General features: G+C 41.1%; 1 protein-coding gene and 2 pseudogenes across 2 annotated transcripts; all 3 read right to left on the reverse strand.

Annotated features, from left to right (window-relative positions):
- Positions 1-3369: 3369 nt before the first annotated feature.
- LOC145805638 (ABC transporter G family member 36-like) lies at positions 3370-5297 on the reverse strand. Its single transcript, XM_082900807.1, has 7 exons — positions 5199-5297; positions 4951-5107; positions 4749-4859; positions 4539-4639; positions 4162-4425; positions 3773-4063; positions 3370-3519 (listed from the first exon to the last, which is right to left on the reverse strand). Exons 1-7 carry the CDS (start codon positions 5295-5297, stop codon positions 3370-3372), a joined length of 1173 nt encoding a protein of 390 aa, XP_082756933.1.
- Positions 5105-8197, reverse strand: LOC145805640 (pleiotropic drug resistance protein TUR2-like; annotated as a pseudogene). The gene is made up of 3 exons (XR_014347924.1): positions 7666-8197; positions 6947-7240; positions 5105-6318 (listed from the first exon to the last, which is right to left on the reverse strand). The product of XR_014347924.1 is annotated as a pleiotropic drug resistance protein TUR2-like (transcript).
- A 6-nt stretch (positions 8198-8203) lies between these two features.
- LOC114305387 (ABC transporter G family member 39-like) lies at positions 8204-17331 on the reverse strand (annotated as a pseudogene).
- Between the last annotated feature and the right edge of the window lie 3497 nt (positions 17332-20828).

A 20828-nucleotide genomic window follows, 5' to 3' on the forward strand; every position in this document is an offset into this window, starting at 1 on the left:
ATAAAGATGCATGGAGTAGCTTTGTCATCCAGCTTCTGTCTGTGCTCCTTGGATACATGTACAAATGCTTTGCACCCAAACACTCTTAAATGAGAGTAAGATATTTTCCTTCCAGACCATACTTCTTCTGGAATCTGAAAATTCAATGGAATGGATGGCGATTTGTTAATCAGATAGCATGCAACACGAACAGCTTCTCCCCCAAATGGCTTTGGCAACTTTTTCATTTTGAGCATACATCTGACCTTCTCCACAATGGTCCGGTTCATTCTTTCGGCTACACCATTGTGTTGTGGGGTTCCAGAAACAGTCTTCTCATGTCGGATGCCGCGAGTAGTGCAGTAGGCTTCAAACTCCTTTGACGTGTACTCGCCTCCATTGTCTGTTCGGAGACACTTTAGCTTCTTTCCGGTCTCCCTTTCTACCATAGCATGGAATGTCTGGAAATGTTGGAATACCTCAGCTTTGGTTTTTAAAATATAAACCCATACCTTCTGTGACACGTCATCAATAAATGTCAGGAAGTATTTTTTGCCACCCAAAGATTCCACTTCTATGGGACCGCATATATCAGAGTATACTCTGCTCAACAACTCTGATTGTCTTCTGGATGATGAGTGAAAAACGACTTTATGTAGCTTCCCAAACAAGCAGTTGTCACAAGGGTTCAATTTCGCATCTTTGGCAAAGGGAATAAGCGACTTCTTTGCCAGAATTTGCAATCCTTTCTCACTTATGTGACCCAGCCTTTTGTGCCACAAATTTGGTGATGCCTCATCCTCTGCTATGTTGAGGCTATCTGAATGCACTTCCACATGAGTCTTGTACAACGTGCCAATTGCCTGTCCTCTGGCTACTACCAGAGTTCCATTTTTTAACTTCCACATGCCTTTGCCGAAGTAGTTCTTATAGCCTTATCGATCTAAGGCTATCATTGAGATAAGATTCAGGAGTAAATCGAGAACATGCTTGACATCTTTCAACACTATTGTGCACCCAACTTTGGTTTGGATGCGAACATCACCGAGTCCCGCAATCTTCAAAAAACTAGAGTTGTCCATCTTCACTGTACCAAAAATCTCTAGCTTGGTACGTATTTAAGAACTCCTTCCGGGGTGTGGCGTGGTAAGAAGCTGCTGTATCTACCACTCATTCGGTGTCGTTGTCTGATATATGGAGACATTCTTCTTCTTCAACAGAGAATAATGCAATATCCTATGAGACAGCAACTGCAGTGTCCCATCTTCATTCTTTGGTTGTCTATTGCCTTGTTTTTGTTCTCCCTTCAAGGCATAGCAATATTTCTTATTTGACCCTCCTGGCCACAATGGTAACACTGGAATTTCGGACGGCTCGTACCTTCTTTGGATTTCCCTCTGTCTTGAAATCTTCTTCTGTTGTGTCCTCTGCTTTTGCTTCTTCCTCTGTCTCTGCCTTTACCTTTATGTTTTGTGACGAGGGCATGGGATTGATCTCCACCCATGTCTTTCCGCCTTGTCTCTTCATTGTACATGGCGTTTGTGACCATGCTCATGGTCAGCTTCCCTTTTGGTGCAGAGTTTCTGAGAGAAACCACCAACGTCTCCCAGCTATCCGGTAAAGAACTGAGCAGTAGAACGGCTTGCATTTCATCGTCTAAGCGTATCTTGACGGTTGCAAGCTAATTCACCAAATTTTTGAATTCACTAGTGTGCTCGGCTACAGGCATATCATTCTTCAACTTCAAATTGACAAGTCTTCTCATCACCAAGGCTTTGTTTCGAGAGTCTTTGACCGGTACATGTCGTTTAACATTGTCCATAGAGAATAGGCATCTGTCTCCTCGGCGACAAGATGGTACACACTGTGGTCTATCCATTGTCTGATACAACCAATAGCCTTGCAGTTCATCTTTATCTAGTCATCATCCTTCACTTCTTCCGATTTAACCCTTTTTGCAAAAATAGGGCTAAACAGGTCTTTATAATACAAGATGTCTTCCATCCGTGACTTCCAAATTGCATAATTGGAAGGAGTCAACTTGAACATAGATCTTGAAGTTGATGTGGATTCCTTCATCAGAAAGTCTCTCTATAGAAAGTAATCTATGTCTGAAAAATAGGCTTCGCTATGGAGTTCGGACTGGTCAAATTAGTCGAAAAAAAAGCACTTCATATTGTCCAAATAAACACTGCAAATTTTTGAAATTTGATTTGCAAAATCTGACCGTACGGATGTGTCCGAAATAATCCAAATAGTTGGAAAGCACTATTGAATCATCAGAAACGGACCCAGAATGGCTCAGATCAAGCCAAAACATTTTGGAAAGTTCAGATCTAAGGGGTGTACCTTAGCCGAGAAGCACTGGATCACTCCTCTGGCAGGTTGACTAGTCAACTGGATACGCTGACGTGACTGACGCGGCTAACGCATGTCTGACAGACTGACACGTGGCACTGATGTGGCAGATGACGTGGCGGAACGTGGCACTGACGTGGCGTGACGTGGCTTGTCTTATTCCTCTCGCCACGCTTAAAGCACGTGGTTGCGAGTTGGTTGACCCGCCGACTGTGCCAACGGTGCGTGGAGGCGAGTGGTGCAACTAGGCTTCACGCGTTTTCTTTGGGAGGCACGTAAGGGCGCGTGGCAAGGCTTCTGGAGCTCTGCTTTGTAATTTTGGATTCCTCTCTTTGAGACCTTGCTCCTGGTATGCTCAAAACTTGATTTTGAGCAACTTGATTTCTGGTAGTTTCGAAAAAACACACTCTGTTTTTCTGAAACACAACCAACTTGGCTCTAATACCACTTGTTAGGACTGTGAGACACTAGAAATCAATTACACACAATAACACAAGAATATTTACGTGATTCGGCAATTGCCTACGTCCACGAAGAGCTATCCACTATGGGATTTCCCGGAGGGAGTTTACACCACTCACACCTCCCTCACTCACTCACTATAGCACTCTCACTTACACATACACTCTGTGTTTTTGCTCACAATCTCTCTCATATTACACACTGCAATCTATATCTTTTGGCTCCTCCTCACCTCATTTATACACAAATGAGGGAGGCTTTGATTGGTCACCACCTACCCCTTCCACTAGTGAGTGGGTGGGAGAGTAGAAGAGGCACCTTACCTACCTTCCTCCACTATCCATAGTGGTTTCTCCATTTGGGCAGTGAACTAACAGCAGTGTACTCAACTCCTCTATCAAGGCCTTGTTTCTCATACAATAGTTCGTATGAGTTGTTAAGTTCTTAAGGTACTAGGAACAACGGTTATATATTTTCATAAGAGCAGAAGAGAGTTATTTTCTTCTTAGACTCCGCTTTAGCAAGAGTCAAATGTACCTTCCTCTTTCGTTAATATAGAAAAAGAGATATTTAGATGACCAACCGCTTTAGAAAAAGAGACTTCTTGTATACATCAGCAAATTTAACACCTAGAAGCTCTTCCACTACTTGTGTCGTCACTTCCATCACCCATGTTGCCGGGTTGTAACCATCTTCTATCTTACGTACGCCATTGATTTGCTTCAAATAACAAAACAGAAGAAAAATGAGGGACATATGCATAGATTCGCCTTGTTGAAGTCCAGAACTTCTAGGTTTGTCTAGGCCTACCTCAAAGTAGTTTATCATATGGAGAAACTTGTTACCCAAAGGACCAACATATATTTCTTCACCTCCTTGACTCAGCAGGAAGAGCTACCATTGGAAGACATCAAAATTTCGTGTAGGAAAGGGGTCTAGAAATGTATGTTCTAGGACTTTAATAATCTCTTACCTCGTCGAAAGCTTCAAAAATTTTGATACTTGGCTGATGAACCATACACACTACAGTTCTTCCTGTGTCCATGATGTTTCTCACGGTTCTCATGACAATAGCAGCCGCTCTAGAATCAAGTCCCATGGTCGGCTCATCCATGAATATTATCAAAGGGTTGGCTACGAGTTCTGCTGCAACCGTTAGTCTTTTTCGCTGCTCAATTGAGAGCCCTTTTGCATTAGGAAATCCAACCAATGCATTTCTCATTGGTGTCAGTGCAATCAATTCCATCACTTCCTCGAAAAAAATCTGCACCATTAAGTTTAAAAAAAGAGTTTAAATAGCACAAAACACAAATGGTTACTACTATTGTTTCAAATACTTGCCACTCTGGTCTTAGGTTTGACCTCTGAAGGTAACCGAAGCCAAGCCGAGAATAGTAAGGACTTGTAGACTGTGATGAGCGGGAAGTGGATGTCATTTTGTTCATAGTATCCAGAAACTCGAGCAAAGGATTTTTGTTTCTTGCAATAGCCTAAAATCTTGATGATTCCCTTTACATACCCAGTGTTTTTCCTTCCGGCCAAAATGTCTAGTAGCATGGTCTTACCAGCCCCGCTAACACCCATAAGCGTGGTTAGGACTCCAGGCTTGAAAGCCCCACTTACACCCTTAAGAATTTCCAATCGATCCCCTTAAATCCCTTTCACTTTTGTTTCCTACAAATTTCATTCTCGTTAACTTCTCACTTTTCGGGGAAAAAAATTAGGCATAAAAATTTTACCTTTGGCATATCAACCGAGTATCTGATATTCTCAAAGGTGATGGAAAGAGGTGTAAACGGGAGAAGCATTCCTTTCTCCTCCCGACATTTGACAATAGCATCTGTCATTTGATCAATTGCTTTATTTTGTTTTATTTTTTGTTTTGAAGATAATGTTTGAGACTATATAAAACATTAAAATAAAAAAAATAAAAAAACTCATTGGCTTACTTTTGGAAGGTTTTTCATTCTCTAGTGTTTTGTTGCCTTCTATTTCACCGGTTCTGTTAGCACGTCTCTCCTGCAAAACTTCTTCAGACAAAAACACAATCTTTTGATGTTCTGCAGGAATTTAGTTCAAAATCAGTTAGTTTTAGTTTGAAATGAAAAGTAACAAATCGTAATATCGAGTGCTAAATATTGTATAACTCACGATTGAGATAAGTAAGAGCCAAAGTATGGATCCCCCTGAATAAGAATATGAAACTGATCAGTGCACCAATTCCAATCCAATACCAATATGTAGTAGTAAATATCCCATGAGATTTCAAGATGGATATTCCTAGTGCTTCGGTTGATTTATTGGAAACCTAAAATTCCAGGGGTGTTCAAAGTTATTAGAAGATTCCACTATGCACGTAATAAATTTTAGATTCAACTTTCTTAGACGATAATTCTTACATATTTCCAATCACCACCAAGGAATTCATTTACTGAAATTGCAGTTTGCGCATACATCAGAGGCGTTGTCCAATAACCCCAAATCAACCATTTCTTCATATTATCTGAAGAAAAAAAATATATAAAAACAAAAATAGAGAGAGAACCAAATTAGAGCAGAGTTTTGCATAAGGCAATTCTTAAAGGTTTAATTTCATATAAGAAAAATCGAGGGAGAGTTTGTATAAATTCATATGTCGTGATAAGGCAAAGCCACTAAAAACCAAAAGCCAGACCATTACAATGTTTCCCCTTGTGTTGGCGACATTATGGTCCCTACTAAGTGCGACAATGCATCTAAAAATCCCGTAAGACATTTGGCCACTCAATGCAAGAATTAAAAATTGTCTAAACATCCTGCCATGAAAAAAATAGAGAAGGAAAGAAAAAAATTAGAGATTTTAATGGAGAATCCGAGAAAGAGAAGCTACTTAAGATTATGGGTTTTTTGAAGATTGGCCTTTCTAGAGTAGGATCAAATCCCATTGCATAATAAGTTACTATAACCCAAATAGTAACATCAATAATAGATATTGGTGTTCTGACTATTGATGTTGGCAATGAGTACACCCGAGAAGGATAAAAACTTCCTCTTTGCTTGTAAAAGACGGGAAGTTTTTCAATGGTCATCAGTAATTCAAAAAACCCAGTGAACAATGTTACTCGGCCTTGCCCAAAGAGTGTTGCAGCTATGATCGTGAGAATTAAATGCTGTAACAAGGCAATAAAGTCATCTAGTCCTTGTGTAGTGTTAATTCTGCATAAAAAGTGTGAAATATGAAACACTGACACTACTTACTTGAAATATTTTGAACATGTACATAAATGAGTTCCGCTTAATCAGAATGCATTCTCTCAATAAACAAGCGCTTAACAATTCAATCCGGTTAGTTGCGTATTTGGATCCAACTAAAGTTATAGGATGGCACTTTGACCTGTCAAATGGGGTGAAAAGCTCACGACAGATTGCTCTTTCAATGTGGAATGACTGAAATGCCTCTGCAAACTCATTAACAGAAGTGTATCTATATGGCATGTCTTCATTAGCCCAGTACTGTTTTTGATCCTCCCTTGATGTGACCTAAATTCAAGATAATAGAATATAAGAAACTTAATTAAGAAATTTCACATTATTTGGAAGGTAACACAGAAAAGCTCTTAACACAGCTTGGCCGGAACTCAGAATGTAACGCTTCATGTGTTTGGTGGCCATCTTGAAAATGATCTGTTTGTTTTGGCAGAAAACATCTTGGAGAAAACATTATATGAAAAATATCAATTGTAGAAAATGTTTCCTATGTTTGGTTACGATCCTAAAAATGATTTGCTAGTAGTTGTGGTGGCAGTGGCGTTTGTGGTGGTAACAATGGTGGTGGCATTAGCAAGACTTTAGTCTAAAAAGTATTTCATAATTGAAAAGCAAAAGAACTTTTTTTCCCCAAATTTCCTCTTCTTTTTTTTTTTTTGACAATGAAAAACCCTTTCTTTTTTTTTTTCTTTTTGCCTAAGTCAACTCATTTTTCGTTGACAATGGAAAATGTTTTCTGTGAACTTTTATTTTTCATCATGGAAAACATTTTCCACCAAAACAGTAGAAATCGACCTTGAAGAATTTTGTGCCTTATAGCATGAGTTGTATTTACATTTTAAAACTGTGCAAATGTACAAGTATGCACAAAGAAGGCATAGACTAGTTTTCATGGACTTACTTCTTGCAGGTAGTCAGCAATGCCTTTTCTACTGGGGCATTTAAAACCCATTGATTCAAAGAACTCAAGAACACAATCACGAGGGTCGTGGTACACGATCTGTCCCTCCGAGATAAGAATAATGTCATCGAAGAGATTGTAAGTTTCTGGTGCAGGTTGGAGAAGAGAGATCACAACCGTCTTGTTGAGAATATGGGCTAATTGAGTTAATGATTTGAAAAGTTGTCACGCCGTCAAGACCAGTTGATATGTTGTCCTTGAAAAATGCCCTGGCAGAGCATACCAACATCTCCCCTGTATCAATCAAAATAAATTTCGAGTTACATATTCCCATTATACAAGCAAGGGTTAAAATTTCATTTTGATATGTTATTTTAATTAGCTTGGAAATGGAAACATTTTGGAAAGTTATGGAACTATAAGGGAAATGACAAAAGAATTTGGAAATGTAAGAAAATATTTTGACACAAAAACAAAATCCTATATAGACATTATTGTGTTCTTAATTATTAAATATGTTGAAATCTATGACTATGAGAAGCTCATAACACAAAAGGTTTAAAGGCCTAGTTGGGAAATGGGGTTTTGTGTTGTAAATATATATAGAAAAATTTAGTAGCACTACGAATGAGAAAAGAAAGAAAAATTATCATAGCAATATTTCTTTATCTGACCCTCTTGGCCATAATGGTAACACTTGAACTTCGGACGACTTGTACCTTCTTCGGATTTCTCTCTGTCTTGAAATCTTCCTCTGCTGTGTCCTCTGCTTTTGCTTCTTCCTCTGTCTCTGCCTTTACCTTTATTTTTTGTGATGAGGGCATGGGATTGATCTCCACCCATGTCTTTCTGCCTTGTCTCTTCATTGTATATGGCGTTTGTGACCATGCTCATGGTCAGCTTCCCTTTTGGTGCTGAGTTTCTGAAAGAAACCACCAACGTCTCCCAGCTATCCAGTAAAGAACTGAGCAGTAGAACGGCTTGCATTTCATCGTCTGAGCGTATCTTGACGGTTGCAAGCTGATTCACCAGATTTTTGAATTCACTGGTGTGCTCGGCGACAGACATATCATTCTTCAACTTCAAATTGACAAGCCTTCTCATCACCAAGGCTTTGTTCCGAGCAGTCTTTGACCGGTACATGTCGTTTACCATTGTCCATAGAGAATAGGCATCTGTCTCGTCGGTGACATGATGGTACACATTGTGGTCTATCCATTGTCTGATACAACCGATAGTCTTGCGGTTCATCTTTATCTAGTCATCATCCTTCACTTCTTCCGATTTAACCCCTTTTTCAATAATAGGGTCAAACAGGCCTTTATAATATAGGATGTTTTCCATCCGTGACTTCCAAATTGCATAATTGGAAGGAGTCAACTTGAACATAGACCCTGAAGTTGATGTGGATTCCTTCATCAGAAAGTCTCTCTACAGAAAGTAATCTCTGTCTGAAAAATAGGCTTCGCTATGGAGTCCGGACTGGTCAAATTAGTCGAAAAAAAAGCACTTTAGATTGTTCAAATAAACACTGCAAATTTTTGAAATTTGATTTGAAAAATCTGACCGTACGGATGTGTCCGGAATAATCTAAATAGTTGAAAAGCACTATTGGATCGTCAAAAACGGATCCAGAATGGCTTAGATCAAGCCAAAACATTTTGGAAAGTTCAGATCTGCGGGTGTACCTTAGCCGAGAAGCACTGGATCACTCCTCGGCAGGTTGACTAGTCAACTGGATGCGCTGACGTGGCCGACGCGGCTGACGCGTGTCTGACAGACTGACACATGGCACTGATGTGGTAGATGACGTGGCGGAACGTGGCACTGATGTGGCGTGACGTGGCTCGTCTTCTTCCTCTCGCCGCGCTTAAAGCGCGTGGCTGCGAGTGGATTGACGCGCCGACTGTGCCAACGGCGCGTGGAGGCGCGTGGTGCAACTAGGCTTCACGCGCTTTCTTTAGGAGGCACGTGAGGGGGCGTGGCAAGGCTTCTAAAGCTCTGCTTTACAGTTTTGGATTCCTCTCTTCGAGACCTTGCTCCTGGTATGCTCAAAACTTGATTTTGAGCAACTTGATTTTTGGTAATTTCGAAAAAAACACACTCTATTTTTCCGAAACACAACCGACTTGGCTCTGATACCACTTGTTGGGACTGTGAGACACTATAAATCAATTACACACAATAACACAAGAATATTTACGTGGTTCGGCAATTGCCTACTGCCACGGAGAGCTATCCACTATAGAATTTCCCAAAGGGAGTTTACACCACTCACACCTCACTCACTCACTATAGCACTCTCACTTACACATACACTCTATGTTTTTACTCATAATCTCTCTCAAATTACACACTGCAATCTATATTGTTTGGCTCCTCCTTCTCGCCTCATTTATACACAAATGAGGGAGGCTTTGATTGGTCACCACCTACCCCTTCCACTAGTGAGTGGGTGGGAGAGTAGGAGAGGCACCTTACCTACCTTCTTCCACTATCCATAGTGGTTTCTCCATTTGGGCAGTGGACTAACAGCAGTGTACTCAACTCCTCTATCAAGGCCTTGTTTCTCATACAATAGTTCATATGAGTTGCTAAGTTCTTAAGGTACTAGGAACAACGGTTATATATTTTCATAAGAGCAGAAGAGAGTTATTTTCTTCTTAGACTCCGCTTTAGCAAGAGTCAAATGTACCTTCCTCTTTCGTTAATATAGAAAAAGAGATATTTAGATGACCAACCGCTTTAGAAAAAGAGAATTCTTGTATACATCAGCAAATTTAACACCTAGAAGCTCTTCCTCTACTTGTGTCGTCACTTCCATCACCCATGTTGCTGGGTTGTAACCATCTTCTATCTTACGTACGCCATTGATTTGCTTCAAATAACAAAACAGAATAAAAATGAGGGACATATGCATAGATTCGCCTTGTTGAAGTCCAGAACTTCTAGTTTTGTCTAGGCCTACCTCGAAGTAGTTTATCATATGGAGAGACTTGTTACCCAAAGGACCAACATATATTTCTTCACCTCCTTGACTCAGCAGGAAGAGCTACCATTGGAAGACATCAAAATTTCGTGTAGGAAAGGGGTCTAGAAATGTATGTTCTAGGACTTTAATAATCTCTTACCTCGTCGAAAGCTTCAAAAATTTTTATACTTAGCTGATGAACCATACACACTACAGTTCTTCCTGTGTCCATGATGTTTCTCACGGTTCTCATGACAATAGCAGCCGGTCTAGAATCAAATCCCATGGTCGGCTCATCCATGAATATTATCGAAGGGTTGGCTATGAGTTCTGCTGCAACCGTTAGCCTTTTTCGCTGCTCAATTGAGAGCCCTTTTGCATTAGGAAATCCAACCAATGCATTTCTCATTGGTGTCAGTGCAATCAATTCCATCACTTCCTCGAAAAAAATCTGCACCATTAAGTTTAAAAAAAGAGTTTAAATAGCACAAAACACAAATGGTTACTTCTATTGTTTCAAATACTTGCCACTCTGGTCTTAGGTTTGACCTCTGAAGGTAACCAAAGCCAAGCCGAGAATAGCAAGGACTCGTAGACCGTGATGAGCGGGAAGTGGATGTCATTTTGTTCATAGTATCCAGAAACTCGAGCAAAGGATTTTTGTTTCTTGCAATAGCCTAAAATCTTGATGATTCCCTTTACATACCCAGTGTTTTTCCTTCCGGCCAAAATGTCTAGTAGCATGGTCTTACCAGCCCCGCTAACACCCATAAGCGTGGTTAGGACTCCAGGCTTGAAAGCCCCACTTACACCCTTAAGAATTTCCAATCGATCCCCTTAAATCCCTTTCACTTTTGTTTCCTACAAATTTCAAGCTCGTTAACTTCTCAATTTTCGGGGAAAAAAATTAGGCATAAAAAATTTACCTTTGGCATATCAACCGAGTATCTGATATTCTCAAAGGTGATGGAAAGAGGTGTAAACGGGAAAAGCATTCCTTTCTCCTCCCGACATTTGACAATAGCATCTGTCCTTTGATCAATGGCTTTATTTTGTTTTATTTTTTGTTTTGAAGATAATGTTTGAGACTATATAAAACATTAAAATAAAAAAAAATAAAAAAACTCATTGGCTTACTTTTGGAAGGTTTTTCATTCTCTAGTGTTTTCTTGCCTTCTATTTCACCGGTTCTGTTAGCACGTCTCTCCTGCAAAACTTCTTCCGACAAAAACACAATCTTTGGATGTTCTGCAGGAATTTAGTTCAAAATCAGTTAGTTTTAGTTTGAAATGAAAAGTAACAAATAGTAATATCGAATGCTAAATATTGTATAACTCCCGATTGAGATAAGTAAGAGCCAAAGTATGGATCCCCCCGAATAAGAATATGAAACTGATCAGTGCACCAATTCCAATCCAATACCAATATGTAGTAGTAAATATCCCATGAGATTTCAAGATGGATATTCCTAGTGCTTCGGTTGATTTATTGGAAACCTAAAATTCCAGGGGTGTTCAAAGTTATTGGAAGATTCCACTATGCATGTAATAAATTTTAGATTCAACTTTCTTAGACGATAATTCTTACATATTTCCAATCACCACCAAGGAATTCATTTACTGAAATTGCAGTTTGCGCATACATCAGAGGCGTTGTCCAATAACCCCAAATCAACCATTTCTTCATATTATCTGAAGAAAAAAAATATATAAAAACAAAAATAGAGAGAGAACCAAATTAGAGCAGAGTTTTGCATAAGGCAATTCTTAAAGGTTTAATTTCATATAAGAAAAATCGAGGGGGAGTTTGTATAAATTCATACGTCGTGATAAGGCAAAGCCACTAAAAACCAAAAGCCAGACCATTGCAATGTTTCCCCTTGTGTTGGCGACATTATGGTTCCTACTAAGTGCGAAAATGCATCTAAAAATCCCGTAAGACATTTGGCCACTCAATGCAAGAATTAAAAATTGTCTAAACATCCTGCCATGAAAAAAATAGAGAAGGAGAGAAAAAAATTAGAGATTTTAAAGGAGAATCCGAGAGAGAGAAGCTACTTAAGATTATGGGTTTTTTGAAGATTGGCCTTTCTAGAGTAGGATCAAATCCCATTGCATAATAAGTTACTATAACCCAAATAGTAACATCAATAATAGATATTGGTGTTCTGACTATTGATGTTGGCAATGAGTACACCCGAGAAGGATAAAAACTTCCTCTTTGCTTGCAAAAGGCGGGAAGTTTTTCAATGGTCGTCAGTAATTCAAAAAACGCAGTGAACAATGTTACTCGGCCTTGCCCAAAGAGTGTCGCAGCTATGATCACGAGAATTAAATGCTGTAACAAGGCAATAAAGTCATCTAGTCCTTGTGTAGTGTTAATTCTGCATAAAAAGTGTGAAATATGAAACACTGACACTACTTACTAGAAATATTTTGAAAATGTACACAAATGAGTTCCGCTTCATCAGAATGCATTCTCTCGATAAACAAGCTCTTAACAATTCAATCTGGTTAGTTGCGTATTTGGATCCAACTAAAGCTATAGGATGGCACTTTGACCTGTCAAATGGGGTGAAAAGCTCATGACAGATTGCTCTTCCAATGTGGAATGACTGAAATGCCTCTGCAAACTCATTAACGGTGAAGTGTATCTATATGGCACCCGTTTGTTTCGATGAAAAACATGCCCATGTTTTTTGGTTGTGATCTTGAAAATGATCCGTTTGTTTTGGCAGAAAACATCTTGGAGAAAACATTTTATGGAAAATATCAATTGTAGAAAATGTTTCCTATGTTTGGTTACGATCTTAAAAATGATTTGCTACTAGTTGTGGTGGCAGTGGCATTTGTGGTGGTAACAATGGTGGCAGCGTTAGTAAGACTTTAGTCTGAAAAGTATTTCATAATTGAAAAGCAAAAGAACTTTTTTTCCCCAAATTTCCTCATTTTTTTTTTGACAATGAAAAACCCTTCATTTTGTTTTATTTTTTATTTTTTTTGCCTAAGTCAACTCATTTTTCGTTGACAATGGAAAACGTTTTCTGTGGACTTTTATTTTTCAACATAAATGTTAGAAAATGTGGAAAACATTTTCCACCAAAACAGTAGAAATCAACCTTCAAGAATTTTGTGCCTTATAGCATGAGTTGTATTTACATTTTTAAAATGTGCAAATGTACAAGTATGCACAAAGAAGGCATAGAGACTGGTTTTCATGGACTTACTTCTTGCAGGTAGTCAGCAATGCCTTTTCTACCGGGGCATTTAAAACCCATTGATTCAAAGAACTCAAGAACACATTCATGAGGGTCGTGGCACACAATCTGTCCCTCCAAGATAAGAATAATGTCATCGAAGAGATTGTAAGTTTCTGGTGCAGGTTGGAGAAGAGAGATCACAACTGTCTTGTTGAGAATATGGGCTAATTGAGTTAATGATTTGAAAAGTTGTCACGCTGTCAAGACCAGTTGATATGTTGTCCATGAAAAATGCCCTGGCAGAACATACCAACATCTCCCCTGTATCAATCAAAATAAATTTCAAGTTTCATATTCCTGTCATACAAGCAACGGTTAAAATTTCATTTTGATATGTTATTTTAATTAGCTTGGAAATGGAAACATTTTGGAAAGTTATGGAACTATAAGGGAAATGATAAAAGAATTTGGAAATGTAAGAAAATATTTTGACACAAAAACAAAATCCTATATAGACATTATTGTGTTCTTAATTATTAAATATGTTGAAATCTGAGAAGCTCATAACACAAAAGGTTTGAAGGCCTAGTTGGGAAATGGGGTTTTGTGTTGTAAATATATATAGAAAAATTTAGTAGCACTACGAATGAGAAAAGAAAGAAAAATTATCATTGACAATACTTTGAAAGAAAAGTACTTAATGTTAACAAAGACAGAAAACGACTCAATCATATTTGTTTTAGTTTCATTTGTCTACCTATTGTCTACCTATCGTCACACGTCTCCTTTGACCTCCTAAAATACCCCTCACCATTTCATTTCCAATAATTGTATTGGCACAATCTTCCAAACCTAAGATCTGAAAAAAAGAAAAAAAGAAAATAATGAGTACGATGGAAATAACTTTAACAATATTTTATACGTTTATCAAATTGCTCTAGTATTGCTAGTTCTTATAGATAATATACCTTGAGAATGTAGTATGTAATTAAGCTGTCCTTGTGCTCCTTCGAATTTATAGCCTGCATTTGAAGATTTTATTTTAGGCCTCTTTAACATTTAGCTGACTGAAAGGCACGGACAAATCAACAGTTCAATTTTAAAAAATTGTAGGACACATGGGTAAATGTTTCATTCAATGACAATAAAAAAAATGCTACATAGACTAATTTTTTAAGTTTAAAGGAAAAAGGGATTAATATGTATTAATGTAAATATATATATATATATTTTTTTTTTCAAATCATTGTATCCTCTAAATTATTTTGTTCAAATTCAAACTTATAATGTGTTTTATTTGTCTAAACAATGGATATGTGCATTCCCAAAGTGGCCGAAATTTGTGTCCAACACAGGTGGATGGGTCTTACAAAAATTTAAAAAATAATATGATAAGGTTGGCTATGTGTCCAACACATGTCAGGAAGTATCCAATAAGTGATGGTATCAAACACAATACAAACACACACCTTAGAAATCTGTGTGTTTCTTAGCTAGCCGACAATTGAAAGATATAAATTCATAAAAATAGGTTGATTTTCTCCTACTTTCATCAGCATATCAACATCAAGGTTTGGCTCGATTTTAGTTCCTTCTCTCTCCTCAAAAGCTCCATAACCATGTCTGCAATTTATGCAACCATAAGTTTAAAATGGTTATTTAGAACTTGTGCAAAGTTCATCAAATTAGAGTCTCCTATATTTCAAATTCAACTCACCATAGGGAGTACCAACTCCTTGACATCTAGCAGAGAAGGCTAATGTTTCCCTCACTGTCATTTGGGAAATGTGTTCATCAGATTGGTTGACATAAGAGGAGGTCCTCTGAGGGACAAATTCATGCATTTCATGACCATTGTATGTCACTTTCCCAGACACCTGATTATTGAACAAGTCATTATCAGTTATAAAGAAGAGAAATATATATGTGTGAGTGTGTGTGTGTGTACAATACCAAGGGCTGAGAACCATGTGGCAAGTTGAACTGTGATATGTGCCTCGAGAAGTGTCAAGTTAAACCATGATAAGTGCCTCAAGAATTGTAGGTCACGAACACTAATGTTGTGTTTGGTTAGGGGATTTCGGGAGGGATTTCGGGAGGGATTTGGAAAGGGAAAGGAAAAAGGTGTGTGAAACTAGGTGAAATATAGGAATGTTTTATTCACATTTCACCTACCTTTTCCATTTCCCTTTCCAAATCCCTCTCCAAATCCCCCAACCAAACACAGCATAAAGGTCACGAACACTATAGGGAAAAAAAGCTTTCTCAGCGATTTGTGAAAATCCCTTATGTATAACGGATATTAAGAAATTCGTTCAACTATCTAATTGATCTGAAAACTATAATGGAGGTGTTTGTTTGGGCTTTTGTGAGCCAACTTATAGCTTCTAGCTTTCGAAAAGCTATTTTGAAGTGTTTGGTTAAACTTATTTCAAACAACTTCTGATTCTAACAACTTATTTTAACTCGAAAAAGTTAATTATGATAAGCTGCTCACCCCTAACTCCTGATTATCAGCTTTTGCTGTGAACATATTACGGTTATATTCTTAGATTTTTTTATTTTTTTATTTTTTTAAAAATAAAAAAAAAATATAAATGGACTATAGATTATTATTATTATTTTTTTTTAATCAGAAATGTACACAAGCAGTAAATAATAATAAATAAAAGTTAATTGAAAAAATTACTTCACAACTTATTTAAAAAACACAGGTTAGCAACTTAAATTTATAATTCATCAGCTACACCAAATAAATTAACAATTTCAGATTAAAGTCTTAATTTATAATATGTTAAACTATAATTTTAACAGTTACACCAAACGGGGCTGATGTGTGGAGATTTGATCCAAAAGAGAAGATCAAAAGTTTCAAGAATAATAAGAAGGAAAAAGAAAAACACAAGGGCCATGTACGGGGGCGAAATATCCTCTGCTTTCCGTACTCCTTGTACTCTAAGCTTCTCTTGACGGTGTCTACCTGGCAACACAGAAACGGTGAGCTGCCCCGCGGTGGTGTGTCGGATAGACCCTCCGACGATCAAGTCAGTCCACTTGGGGAAGAAGAAGACTGTTAGAGAGAAAGTATTCTCTTTGGGGAAGAAGTTGTATACCTCTAACGTTCACCTTCCTCCACTATTTCTAGGCTGGCCATGCAGCCCCAAGATCGTGCGCGCACCACCTCTGTTGTCCTTCTTTGGACAGGTGGCAGTGCTTGCCTCTCACCACCTTACGCGTGTAAAGATTTTGTCCTCCAACCAGTACATGAGGAACTGCCAAACGGTGTTGGTGCGTGCGTGGAGCAGATGTCCTCCCCCTCACGCCATTGCCCCAGGTGGCACACTTAACTGGAGTACCACGACCAGCTGGTTCCCTGTGGAGAATTGCCTCCTCGAACACATAACCGAGCTAATGAACGCTGACCTACACTTTGGCAAAGGGGCCAAAGTGTTATGCTCATGGCCAGGCTATTTATGATCGGTCCCAACTGACTGAACGGCCATGAAGCACGCTGGACTTCCACCGTTCTTCATTCTTGATCACGTGATGCTCATCCATCTCGACCGATCGGTTAGGAGCATGCCGACGCTAATCGCACCTCAAGTCCAGTCCGGGCTGCTCTTAGCTTGGTCGTCAGACACTACTGCGCGCTCGACCGCGTTATAGCTCGGCCAGGCATTGGTTCGTGTCTGGCCGGTCGACCTCTCCGGCCGTTCAAGTCAGGCCGCTGGGCCGAGCAAGGGAGGAGTCTGCTCGGCGGCGTGCGGTTCGTCATGATCGGCGTTATCGTAGCTCGGCCGTACTGACGCGCAAATCTCCCCTCTCAATTGCCCCTTAACCTCATCCGACCTAGTCGCGATTGGGGTTACCATCATGTCCGAGCTAACGGATGAGTTGCGCCATCACCAAGCCGAGCATGATTGGGGGTATATCTATCGCCGAGCTGTCCCGTTTGGTCGGCCATTTCCTCCGCAGTCTCATCAAAGGTCGTACAGCCGTACTGACAGCTGCATTTCCAGTGCCACGTGGTTTCACGCCATTGGGTCGTGCAGCCAGCTGTTCTGTACGCGCAGAATTCAAACGGCACAGCCGTTTGGGGTTCCTTCCCCTCTCTTTTGTATTCCAACGAAGGGCCTAAAACCCTTCACTTTTCAGCTTCTCTTCCACACAAACCCTAAACCTCTCAAACCTTCGAACCCCCAAGATCACTGCCATTACTGTCTCTGTGCTACATCCTCCATTTCAGATCCTTTCGAAGGCCGCAATCGAGCTCTTCGAGGTTGGGTTCACCCTCGCATCTGTCCTCCTGGTAAGTTACACTACCCTCCCTTGCATTTTCTGTTTCTATTTCTCAAATTTTTTTATGCATGTTCTTCATTTCCGTGCCACTGTGCTTCGTGTTTTTTTTTTTGTTTGTGACCACCAGTGCCCCCTTTCTTTGCTTAGAACCTGCACACCCTAGGGCAAATGGGAACTTTGAGAATGGAAGGGGCCTCTGAGCCCCCTGTTCCTCCTTGGTTCAAACGAGTTCGCCCCACTTCTGGGATGAACAGTTTAAATCTGGGTAGAACCGAGCTAAACGCTCATTTAGATCCATAGGTAGAGCTATAGCCGAGCAAAAACTAGTTTGTGGCTTCTTACCGAGGTCGCAACCGAGCTGAATACTCTAATTAGATTGGTAAATAGGAACGCACCGAGCTGTAACTTGAGGTCTCCACTTCAAAGCCTAACCGAGCTGAATACTCCATTAGAGCTACAAATAGGAATGAACCGAGCTACGAAATCGACCAAGTAGTCTAGCCGAGATAGGGGTCAGGCCGATAAAACACCAAAAATCCTTCACTTAGCTTTTTCCAATAGGAGCCGTGGAATTTATGCCGCGCTAACCCTTGGCCTCATTTTTTAACAATGTAGAACAAACTAGGACCGATCAGTTCCGTCAAGAACCATCACTGGTGGAGCTCAAAGACCGAGCAATTACACCAAACATTTTTGTCCGAGGTACAAGTTAGTTCACCAAATAAAACCGAGATAGATGGGCAAGTACCGATTCATGGTGAGCTCGCCCGGTGCGATGGCTGAGTTTCGTAGGGAGTACAACATCCCAGATGACGTCGTCTTAGAGCTCGCCAAAAAAGGAGACACCCCTTGGGGGGATCTAGACCGGTGCCCCTTTACCGTCGTATCAATAGTAGAGGGAGGGCTCCGCTTCCCGGTTCAACCCCTGATCTGCGAATTTTTGAGGCAGACAAGGCTTTGCCCGACCCAAGTTTCAAATAACACTTACAAAATAATAAACGGGGTCGCCGAGATGAACCGGAGGCTCGGTCTCAATCTCGGTCTGGCAGAAATTTTCCATCAGTATAGTCTAAGTAGAAACAAGAGTGGGCTTTGCTGGTACCTCAAAGTCAAGAAGGGCCGAGCAAAGTTAATAGAGGGCAACCTGGACAAGGAGACCAACGAGGACGATTTCTTGTGGGTGTCCGGTCGCTATGAGGACACCGAGGCACCCATATCGGGATGGTATATTAGAAAGGATTTTGGCAGTGCCGGTGAGTCGCTCGGCTGACCGCGCTATTTTCTTTATGCATCAATTACTTTTCATGCCGATCTAACACTTGTCTTCTTTTTGCAGATAAGCACCTAGCAGCAGACTACTACCAGGCCAACCAAGAGGCCATCAGAGTCCTGCTGTGCCATCCTGCCGAGGAGAGGGAGGCTTCGAAACTGCTCGGCTTCGAACAGACCTACCACTACACCGCACCGCGCAAGAGCCGGGTTACCAATTTTCTGCGTGCGCCAACCCCAGAACCGGATCCAAACCTACCACCGATCAGGCTTGTTCCACTCACCGGCGAGCAAGAAATGGCGAAAATCAGGGCCATCAAGTCCATGATCACCGGGGAAGAAGACGAGTCCCAAAAACCAGATGCAACCGGGGGGACATCCTCCACACCCGCTGGGCAACAAGAAGGGGCAGTACTGGCGCTTGCCAGCGAACCGGCTGGTCGGTCCAAGAAACGGCCGAGGAAGGAGCAAACCGGGCCGCGTCTGGCGGATGAAGATTCTACCGATCGCGTCTCCACCAAGCTCGAGGACCAGACCGAGCAGCCACAGACCGACAAATCCAAGGGCCCAGCCACCCCCCCGGTCTGGGCGCCCGAGTTCAAATACCAGGACCGAGCAGTTTCTGCTGAAGACTCTGTCTACGCGGACAAGGACTACTCGCTTGGTTTCAATTTGACCAAGGGGTTGATCTTGCCCGCTGATATGAAAAAACACGACGAGCTTTCCGATCTCAAGGTCCTCCGCTCGGCTGCGAAATCCATAGTTCTGGTAAGTTCTCCATTCTTTGCGTCAAACTGTTTGCTCGGTTTTTGCTCGGTTTCTCGAATACTCACGATCTCTCGCTTGTTTTCAGGCCGCGCAGAAGAACTATTTGGCCCACGACCGAATGATCAAAGTGCGGCAGAGCCTGCGGGATGCCATTGCTGAGAACAAGGCCCAAAAGGCCGAGATAGCGAAGCTTAAGGCCGCGCAGGAAGCGGTTGAGGCCGAACGAGATAACCTGAGCCAAAAGGTCGACCGAGCTGAAGCGGACAAACAGCGGGCCGTGAAGTCGACCAAAGCCCGGTATCTCGCCGAGCTGAGGAAGCTGCGCGATGCCCATAAAAAGGAGAAAGATAAGGCGGTTAGCGACGCCGAAGACAAGGGCTATGCTCAAGGCAAAAGAACGTATGAACGACAGGTGCAGTCGACCAAGGACATCTCTTTCCAGTGCGGTTGGAAAGCCGCCGTAGAGAAAGTTGGCCTTGGTCAGGGTGCTGACATGTTCCTACATCTGCCATAGAAGAGGCGAAAAAGGAAGCCGCGGAAGAAGCTGCCGCTGCGCAACAAACCGAGCAAGCTTCTCCTAAGGCGTCTCAGGATGCTGAAGATCAAGTAGCCGATCGGGAGGTTGTCGCAGTGGAGGACGCGGATGATAGGTTGGAAGAAGGCCTGCCCGAGCATAGCCCGGAGGTGGCCGAGCGGACTCTGGAGGTCGCCGAGCAGACGGTTGATCTAGAGTTGGACTGAAATGCTTCCTATTTCCTGCTTTATTTTCGTCTCTTGTGTTTCTTTGTTCAATGTAACCGGGCTAGGGCCCTACAATTGTAACGCAATTTCGTTAATCAATGAAATTTGAACTTTTTGCCCGTTTAACTTCTATTGCCTTTTGGCTTCGACGTGCAAAATTTCCATAAACGCGTTCAAACTTCAACTAGCAGCTCGGCTCCTTTGGAATTTCAAATGCACCTTTCAAAATGCCGAGCAAAATATGCTAGGCTCAAAATTAGGGGCTCATGAATGCGGTCGAGCAAAATTAGCTCGGCCTTGACAGGTGTTCAAACTTTATAAAATTCCAGTACTTTAATGTGACCGAGCAAAAACCAGCTCGCCCTTTCAGTTGGGTGGATCGCCAACATTTCTTTTCCGCCGAGCAAAGTCAGCTCGGCTTTTTATCGGTTGGACAAAACTCCAACATTGCGAATCCTGCCGAGCAAACTCTGCTCGTTTTCCATATTGGACAAGACACCAATATGCCAACCGGGCCGAGCAACAACAGCTCGGCCCTTACATTGGGCAAAACACCAATGTTTCGGTTAAGTTGGTCATGACGCCAACATTTCAACCGGGCCAGCAAAACCAGCTTGGCCCTAATGCGAATTGGT

This window comes from Camellia sinensis, chromosome 13 (genome assembly GCF_055761805.1).
Source record: "Camellia sinensis isolate YWXY chromosome 13, ASM5576180v1, whole genome shotgun sequence".
NCBI classification, from domain to species: Eukaryota; Viridiplantae; Streptophyta; class Magnoliopsida; order Ericales; family Theaceae; genus Camellia; species Camellia sinensis.